The 10,373-nt window shown below is 36.5% G+C and overlaps 1 protein-coding gene across 1 annotated transcript in view; it reads right to left on the bottom strand.

Annotated features, from left to right (window-relative positions):
* Positions 1-1,519: 1,519 nt before the first annotated feature.
* LOC111088512 overlaps positions 1,520-10,373 on the bottom strand; it is a gene marked incomplete at its 3' end in the record, with an annotated part of 62,238 nt that continues 53,384 nt past the window's right edge. Inside the window, exon 3 of the mRNA XM_022398884.1 lies at positions 1,520-4,436. Coding sequence (XP_022254592.1) covers positions 1,520-4,312 — 2,793 coding nt within the window. The remainder of the gene's footprint in view (positions 4,437-10,373) is intronic.

Below are 10,373 nucleotides of genomic sequence, written 5' to 3'. Positions count from 1 at the left end.
GGTGGTGATGACTAGCTGCCTTCCCTCTAGTCTTACACTGCTAAATTAGGGACGGCTAGCGCAGATAGCCATCGTGTAGCTTTGTGCAAAATTCAAAACAAACAAACAAACAAGTACAAACTTTTAGCTCATAGCTCTGTCATCTCTTGACCGATTTGAGATATAATTACAGTTTTGGCCTCAGGAAGTCAAACCCTTTCAACTGATGTATTTGACCACGTCAAAGGTCTCATAGATTAATTCATTCTAATCCTGCCTAAAAAGAATTTCAATTTGAGGGTGGGCTCGTAGAGATCCTGATGGGTAATAAAATCGAATCAGGTATACGCGCGCCCCTAGCTTGGTATTGCTGGCGCACAAAAATATAGCTAATAAAAAGGAAACAAAGGTCTCATGGACTAACATACTCCACTCCTGCCTAAAGGAATTTCAAGTGCCGCGGCTATTGGGGATTCCCTCTTGAATTCTTTTAAAAGGGGTGATTACCTTGGTTTTAACATCAAGATTTCCACTAGTTCTACATTTTCCTTGCCTCTATTTGAACGGTTACCTTGTTTTGACCACCGTTTCTTTAGGTTTTCCTTGCCTCTATTTGAACGGTTACCTGGTTCTGACCCACCGTTTCTTTAGGTTTTCCTTGCCTCCATTTGATTGGTTACCTGGTTCTGACCCACCGTTTCTTTAGGTTTTCCTTGCCTCTATTTGAATGGTTACCTCAGTTCTGACCACCGTTTCTTCAGGTTTTTCTTGTCTATATTTGAATGGTTACCTAGTTCTGACCCACCGTTTCTTTAGGTCTTTCTTGCCTCTATTTGGGTGGTTACCATGGTTCTGACCCACCTTTTCTTTAGGTTTTTCTTGCCTCTATCTGGGTGGTTACCATGGTTCCGACCCACCGTTTCTTTACGTTTTTCTTGCTAATTCTAGTCTCATCGTTTATCGAGGTACACCTGCTTACAAGGATAATTATCTAACTTATCGCATTGTTACAAAATTAAAAAGTTGTTAGAGACTCGTAAGGGTCACGAGTACGGTTCACTGAAATGTTTACTTGTTCTACAGTAATTCCTGTACGCTGAATCTGAAAATGATATCAATTTTTCTCCATCACGTACAGATTTTTCACAAAACGTCACAACGCATTACATAAAAGAAAAGCAACAACATGTAGTTTGGAGACTAAAAGACGTAGATTTCACACAAAAAATCAGGATGAATGAGGATGCATATTGGTTTAACATCAATGTTCTTCCCTTTTATTCAGTTTGCTTGTATTTTTGTTAACAAACATAATAATACAAAATGTTCATTGTGGTAAACGAAATAATAATTTGATATAACTAAGAGTTTTTTCTTCCCAATTTGTAAAAAAAAATCCTTACGTGATAGAAAAAATGAATATTATTTTTGAAATATGTGTAGCTAAATTATGGAGAATCCGCTATTAAAACCAAAACAACTTCTATGAAGTTTATATTCCAACAGTGGATATATATAAAAATAAAATCTGATAACTCACCAGTGTGATGCTGCTTGAAGTGGACGTGGTCAGCTTACTGGGAGTGCCTGGTTCTTTGTTTATTCTTAATTCATCATTGTCTCCACAGCTGACTATTACCGGAAGACTAAATGGTCCAGAATCTAGAGTTTCGTATGACCACTGGTCACCGAGTGACCTTCGACTATTTGGAGGTTCTAAAGTGTACGGGATAACCGTACTGAACTGAAGATCTGTCAGATCTGGGACGGATAGGCTTTGTTGATGTACCAGCTTCGAGTCTATTTTCTTATTTTTGTCTGAGCTTATAATTTGATGGAATTCTGATGTTTCTGTCTGTTTGCCTTCAAACATAGCATCTTCGGGTACACTAGCAAGTTTCTCACTACTTCTACATCTTCTTGTATTCGTCTCAGTTGCTCTTGACAACTGAAGGTTTTTTCCTATATAACGTTTGTTGTTTACTGGTAAGGAAAAGGCTTTCTGGTTTGCCAATTTCCTAGGGCTGTCAACTGGAGGAGCGACAGTTATGGAACAGCTGAGTTCTTGGCCTACTGGTTGACTTTCGGAGATTCCTTTCTGTCTTTGGTAAAATGCCAACACGGCTTGTTTCTGTATCGCCTTTAGCTCTGGATCAGAAACACGATGCTTCTTTTCAGGATCCAGATACAATACTCTTTGTCCAGAGTTATCAGATTCTGATAACGAACTACGAACACAGCGGTTCGATGACACGTGGGTTGCTTCTGTTACTTGTTCATGTACTTTATTAGATGTTGCTCGAATTTCTATTCCTCCATTACCAGAAAGATGAGATGTATCCTCATGGGAAACGGTTAGTTTTGATATACTGTTTAAGTTTTTTACTCCATTACGAACAACGCTTTGTTGTTCTATTAACGCCTGCGAAAAACCAGGAAATGACGAAGAAAAACTCGGGGGTACATTAAGTTTTCGTTCCTCTGCTTGATATTGGATCATCTTCACTCTTTGAGACACACTGATTCCCGTGGATTCTTGTTTGTTTACGTCTTCTTTGGGAACGGATTTATGTACATTTTTAGAACCTCTGCTGTAAGTATGCCTCAGGATTGGTGTGTAGTATAGAACACTTTCTGACTCGTGTCTCTTAGGAACTTGAACTTTGGAACTGTGGGCTATATTTTCCCGTTGCAGATCATGTCTTGCAAATGTATAAGCTCGAGTTCTTGGATCCAGAAAGATGGTAGATACGCTTCCGTCACAGGAGGACTGCGGTGACAAGCGTCCACTGTCAGGCATTGTCGAAAGACCACTATCAAATAATGACGATCGGTTTGACATCTGGACACTAAACGAACTCAGGTCACTGTAAGAGCCATGCCATTTCAAGGTCTCCTGGCTACTTCCACTGCCACTATCTACGTTTTCCACAAAGGTTCCTGCTTCACTAGGTGTTTCCACAAAGTCACTGCTAAGTGGTGGTGGCCAGGTGGCGCTCAACGCTTGGTATTCCAATCGAAGTCTATCTAAAAATGGTGTTCCGTTTTCACAAGGTTCTGTTTTAATACCATCCTGGCCCAAAGCTTTCTTACATAGTGATAACTGGCTTTCATAGGTTGAAGTCGACAAAGCAGAATCCTCATTATAGTGCTTCAAAAAGTCATTATATTTGCTCCAACAAGATTCTACTTTGTGGGTACCTCGTTCCTGATTGATAGAAATGTCTCGTTCTGGTGGGGAAGGGATGTTGTAGTCTATATCACCGTAACATCTTGGGATGTAAGATGGACGGTTCTGCGAACTATTTTCAATGTTCTCTGATGTTTCTTTACTCAAAGCTTGTCTTAAAGACGAATCAATCTCGGCCATTGTTGGTTCACTATCTAACATTCTATCATTCAAAGGGATTCGAACGTCTGGTTCAAGATTTGCAGTACGTTTGGTACTTGGGTTTTCTGTCCCCTTTTCCGGTACTGGTTGTAATTGATTGGTTGAAATTTTAAAGCATTTCTTCGGTCTAGAGTAAGCTATTCGAACTTTAGGATAGTCTGTCTGGTCAGTCCAGGAATGAGATCGGTAAGTAGCCATTGTTACGGGTAACGAGGAAGACTCTAGTCCTACGGATGCTACAGGCCATGATGGGTACTTTTCATGAGTAAGCATTGACTTATGATATGCCATACTTGATTTTCTAATTGGGGGAGGTGGAGGAGGTGGGGATTTTTCCCTATTCATTTCTTTATTGATCACCATTTTTTCAAGAGAAATTGTATTTTTTTCGCTTTTTATCAATTGCTGTTTATTTGGGACATAGGCATGATGGAACAAATTTTCTTGAGAAAAGCACCGTTTGTTTTTGGCATCAGAAGTCGAATTTTTATATTCTTCTACTGTATTACTATTGATGTTCAGACAACTTCCACCAAGGTCAAGAGATTGTCGACGTCCCGAAGAATAGGACAAGCTTTTACCACTGTTGATTCCTTCCCGACAAGGTTTACCTTGAATTACAGGGGCAAAATCTAACCCACTTTTGGAGGCTAAAGCTTCATACACAGAACCTTTCTTGAACCTTCTTGTAACCATGTCTGCATCTTCACCCAGGTTGGGAGAGGAAAAAGAGTTGTTCACAGAAGATGTGGTAGATGAAGTTGGAAGAAAATTAGGGCATTGATCCTTTGGGATGCGTTCAGAAATGTTGTTGGAATTAGAGATTTGGACCAAATGTTGAAGCTTATTCTGGTTGCTGTGAGACTCTAAGCTTGAGTTGTGGCTACTTAATTGTAGTTGTGTGTTATTTAGTCTCTTGTGAGCGTCAAAACGCTTCTGCATTTGACTGTTCTTTGAAGGACATATTGGATTCTGATCAACGTGGTCCTCTCTCCTTCTTTCTGAAGAACATCCTTGGGAATAACTTTGGCTCCGGCGAAGACATTTCGATGCTTCAGAATGAGTCCTATAAATGTACCAAATAAACGTAAATTAAATATATTTCCCACCAACCGAAACATGTACACACATTTTAAAAGGTAACACACTGGACTATATACTTTATGTTATGATTCTAACAATTTCCACAAGCATCCAAATAAAACAATTGTTTCTGTAACGTTTTTGTTAATTTCTATAATACCATTTCCATAAAAATAATTTCAAACACTATTCATATTCAGTCTAATGCCGTCGTCAAGACTGACGAACATGGCAACGTCAAAGGTCCTCTTCAAAGCCCCCACCATAGCATTCCCCCTAGCTGTTCCTCCATCGAACCTGCTTCCTTCTGTACGGCAATTCATCCCAATCATCCAATACAATAATTTTATTTTATTAAGTGTGGCTTTTTATGAATTTCGCGCAAAGCTACACGAGGACGCTATCATTTTATTAAGAGTTGATAATGTGGTGTACATATTTAGTGCGCATGAGAATTTTATTTTTATATTTGTTTGTAGAATTGAGGCTTAGAAAACTTTAATACCTGCCTGGTTCATTAGCGCCCCCTGAACGAAGAAAAAGCATAATTTAAAATAATCATTACTCAAGAAAATATATTTAAAGTACATCGTTTCAACTACTAAATGATTATCACTCAAGTTGTGAAGATCGTTGCGTGCCCACCTTGGAATAGAAGAAAATTCGACGACGAGGCGAATAATAATAAAAACATCAACACAACTGATCGTTGAATACAAAATGGCGGTGTAAATAGGACCGAAAGAGAATTATTATAATTCATGTTGCCACATACAATTCCCAATGTTGGTTGAACTAAATCAACGACGTCCTTCTTCAAATGAATGAAAGCGCAGTGTTGCGGCAATAAACCAAAACAAAGGAACATTCCAAGTGTCGGTTTATATTGCACTGTGAGATTTACACGTTCAAAAAATCACAAACTTTTATAGCGTTCAGTTCACCGTAATAGTTTTTCTTTCACACACACCCGTTTCCACAGTAACGCTATAACCTGACTTTTTTTTCGTTTTTCTTTGTTGTTTTTTTTTGTCTACCAGCCGGATTCTTTTAATTTTTATATGTCGATACTTGCAAAACAGGCAGTTCTGATCTATTTATATTCCATGGAGCATGTATATTGAGAAAAAATTATAGCTATTGTTCTACGTTATTCTAAACCATTAAGATTACGTTTCAGCTGAAAGTGCCGCGCGTCTATTAAATCTCTGTTACGTAACGCAAGTAAGAACGTTTACAATTTTCAGTCATAACGTGCTTTCTGTGAGAGCACCTAATGCTGGTTATTACGTAACTCTAGTGATTATATGTAAAGATTTTTTTTCTATTTATCAGAAATGTAAATTCAATTTGATCGTTTCGATGCAATAAACAAGCAACTTCCGTTTGTAAAGAATTCTTGAATCTCACATTTCTACTTTTATTAAATGGTAAACATTTTTACTCTGTAGAAACGACCAACATGTAATATGATACGTAACTTCTAAACGTGACGAGAAAAGAGTATAGTTTACAGTATTGTTTATCACCAAGATGTTATTCCAGCAGATAAACGTTTTTAATACTGTTTATCACCAAGATCTTATTCCAGCAGATAAAAGTTTATAATATTGTTTATCAACACTATTTTTTTCCAACAGATAAAGGTTTACAGTGTTGTTTATCAACATAATCTTATTCCAACAGATAAAGGTTTATAATATTGTTTATCAACAATATCTTATTCCAACAGATAAAGGTTTATAATATTGTTTATCAACAATATCTTATTCCAACAGATAAAAGTTTATATTGTTTATCAACACTATTTTTTCCAACGGATAAAGGTTTATAATATTGTTTATCAACACTATTTTTTTCCAACAGATAAAGGTTTACAGTGTTGTTTATCAACATAATCTTATTCCAACAGATAAAGGTTTATAATCTTGTTTATCAACACTATTTTTTCCCAACGGATAAAGGTTTACAGTGTTGTTTATCAACGTAATCTTATTCCAACAGATAAAGCTTTATAATGTTTTTATCAACACTATTTTTTTCCAACGGATAAAGGTTTATAATATTGTTTATCAACACTATTTTTTTCCAACAGATAAAGGTTTACAGTGTTGTTTATCAACATGTTCTTATTTCAACAGATAAAAGTTTATAATATTGTTTATCAACACTATTTTTTTACCAACAGATAAAGGTTTATAGTGTTTTTATCAACACTATTTTTTCCAACGGATAAAGGTTTATAATATTGTTTATCAACACTATTTTTTCCAACAGATAAAGGTTTACAGTGTTGTTTATCAACATAATCTTATTCCAACAGATAAAGGTTTATAATCTTGTTTATCAACACTATTTTTTTCCCAACGGATAAAGGTTTACAGTGTTGTTTATCAACATAATCTTATTCCAACAGATAAAGCTTTATAATGTTTTTATCAACACTATTTTTTTCCAATGGATAAAGGTTTATAATATTGTTTATCAACACTATTTTTTTACCAACAGATAAAGGTTTACAGTGTTGTTTATCAACAGTTAAAGGTTTATAATATTGTTTATCAATAATACCTTTTTCCAACAGATAAGGGTTTATAATATTGTTTATCAACACTATTTTTTCCCAACAGATAAAGGTTTATAATATTGTCGTGGAGGCGTTATAATGTTACGGGCAATTCCACTATTTGTTGGTAAGAGAGTAGCCCAAGAGTTGGCGGTGGGTGGCGTTGACTAGTTGCCTTCTCTCTAGTATATTACTGCTAAATTAAGGATGACTAGCTCAGATAGACCTCGTGTAGCTTTGCGAGAAATTCAAGACACATCCAACCATTCAAAGAACTCAGTTAAACACAACAGAGCTTATAGTGGAAAGTGAGGGGTAGGAAATAAGTTTACAAGGCGCATGCGTAGAAATCTTAATGTAAAAACTTACACATACATGGCTTTACCTTCAAAAGATTTAAATTTCATGGACGCTGTCAGTCCATTGTCTATCTTCGTGACAAGGGGGTTGGGGTGTGTGTGCTATAGAACGCTCCCTGTCTCATAATAGAAAACTCACTTTTAGCTCCCTCTCAGTTTCAGAAAAGACATTTTTCGTGAACACGTAACAAATTAATCACGTAGCTTGCTTCCTGTTCATCACTTCTGGAAATTATCCACGTGACCGCAAAAACAACAACAACAAAAATTCACACAACCTAACAGTTATGAACAATTTTCTTTAGTAAAACAACAGAAAAGCAACAGAAAAACAACAATAAAAAAACAGAAAAACAACACCATCGTGAACATAAAATGATACAGTCTTGCCTGGAAATTTTTGACTGAAACAATTGGAAAAAATATTTCGTTCTCAGTAACATCATCAGCAAACATTTTTTTTTTTCACAGAAATATCATGATTTATGGGAAATGTAAATTCTAAGCAGATTTTCAAGACAGACAGTAACAACTTGAATCGATGCTATGTTTAGAACAATAAGAATATACTAACTGTCTGGATGTTACATTTAGTTTTTATAAACATAACGCTTTGTGTGTGTAAATAAAAGTTCCAAATGAAACATACTTAATTCAGTTCGAATTACAGTCACTAGATGGCAGTCGCTCAGCGAAAATTAGCATGAAATGTCGCCTTTCGATATTACGAAACGAAACATACGTGTACTACAAAACTTTCTATTTGTTTAAAATGAAATAGTTATTTATACGAACTTACATCGTTTGGAAACTAAACCTCACTAAAATATAGACAGTATTTAAAATAAACATCCATCAATGAAAGAAATTACAACATTATATCTTAGGCTTAGTAATTCATTTATTCTAAGAACGTTTGAGTGTAGAAATACCTGCCACAACCGTTGCTCATGAGGCCTTTCGTGCTATAACCAAGGCTCATCATGCCGACTGGGATACGGCAGACACAATACTAACATTAACTACACGAGTAACAACTGTAATTGATACGACAGACACAGTAGTGACATTAACTACACGAGTAACAACTGTAATTGATACGACAGACACAGTAGTGACATTAACTACACGAGTAACAACTGTAATTGATACGACAGACACAGTAGTGACATTAACTACACGAGTAACAACTGTAATTGATACGACAGACACAGTAGTGACATTAACTACACGAGTAACAACTGTAATGGATACGACAGACAGAGTAGTGACATTAACTACACGAGTAACAACTGTAATTGATACGACAGACACAATACTAACATTAACTACACGAGTAACAACTGTAATGGATACGTCAGACACAGTAGTGACATTAACTACACGAGTAACAACTGTAATTGATACGACAGACACGGTAGTGACATTAACTACACGAGTAACAACTGTAATTGATACGACAGACACGGTAGTGACATTAACTACACGAGTAACAACTGTAATTGATACGACAGACACGGTAGTGACATTAACTACACGAGTAACAACTGTAATTGATACGACAGACACGGTAGTGACATTAACTACACGAGTAACAACTGTAATTGATACGACAGACACGGTAGTGACATTAACTACACGAGTAACAACTGTAATGGATACGACAGACACAGTAGTGACATTAACTGTATGAATATAGTCAAGTATAATTATTATCAGTTTCATTTAAGTCATTTACGAATCAAAATTAGCTATGTATTACTCAGAATTACACTCTGGAGACGTGTAGATAGAAGTTGATCAATTATTCAAGTCGGGCTTGGGCTTGGCCAGGTGGTTAGAGTGCTTGACTTACAATCTGCAGGTCGCGGGTTCGAATCCCCGTCCCACCAAACATATTCGCCTTTTCAACTGTGAAAGCATTATAATGTAACGGTCAATCTCACTATTTGTTAGTGAAAGAGTAGCCCAGGAATTAGCGGTGAGTGGTAATGACTAGCTGCCTTCCCTCTAGTCTTTCACTAAATTAGGGACGACTAACGTGGATAGCCCTCGTGCAGCTTTGGGCAAAATTCCAAAAACAAACAAACAAGAGCAGTGAAATTAACAAGCTGAAATATACCCATAACCGTACAGTTTTAGAAGTTCTTCTGTCATCAAGACCTAACCGTACAGTTTTAGAAGTTCTTCTCTCATCAAGACCTAACCGTACAGTTTTAGAAGTTCTTCTCTCATCAAGACCTAACCGTACAGTTTTAGAAGTTCTTCTGTCATCAAGACCTAACTGTAAAGTTTAGAAGATAAGTTCTTCTGTCATCAAGACCTAACCCTACAGTTTTAGAAGATAAGTTCTTCTGTCATCAAGACCTAACCGTACAGTTTTAGAAAATAAGTTCTTCTGTCATCAAGACCTAACCCTACAGTTTTAGAAGATAAGTTCTTCTGTCATCAAGACCTAACCGTACAGTTTTAGAAGATAAGTTCTTCCATCATCAAGACCTAACCGTACAGTTTTAGAAGATAAGTTATTCTGTCATCAAGACCCACCCGTACAGATTAGAAGATAAGTTCTTCCATCATCAAGACCTAACCGTGCAGTTTTAGAAGATAAGTTATTCCATCATCAAGACCTAACCGTACACTGCATCACTTCACTCCATAAATCTATAATAATAATAATAATTACCGCAAAATAAAAATATCTAATCAATAAAACATTATACGAGGTATTGTATTCTGCACTTTAGACAAAGCTACTAAGGCTATCTACCGCCGTCTCTAATCTATACAAACACTCAGTAACACCCCTGCCACCAACATTTTTCTGGTCTATACTGTCATTTCAGCACATTCGTACCCGACTGTTACAAAAATTAATTTAATACGTATTCATAGATCGTATACAGTTGCCCTCCCCCAGTGGCACAGCGGTATGTCTGCGGACTTACAACGCCAGAATCCGGGTTTCGATACCCGTGGTGGGCAGAGCACAGAC

This window comes from Limulus polyphemus, unplaced genomic scaffold, assembly GCF_000517525.1.
Source record: "Limulus polyphemus unplaced genomic scaffold, Limulus_polyphemus-2.1.2 Scaffold3919, whole genome shotgun sequence".
Classification (NCBI taxonomy): domain Eukaryota; kingdom Metazoa; phylum Arthropoda; class Merostomata; order Xiphosura; family Limulidae; genus Limulus; species Limulus polyphemus.
Note: the sequence above shows the minus strand (reverse complement) of the source record. Positions and strands in the feature narration are given on the sequence as shown.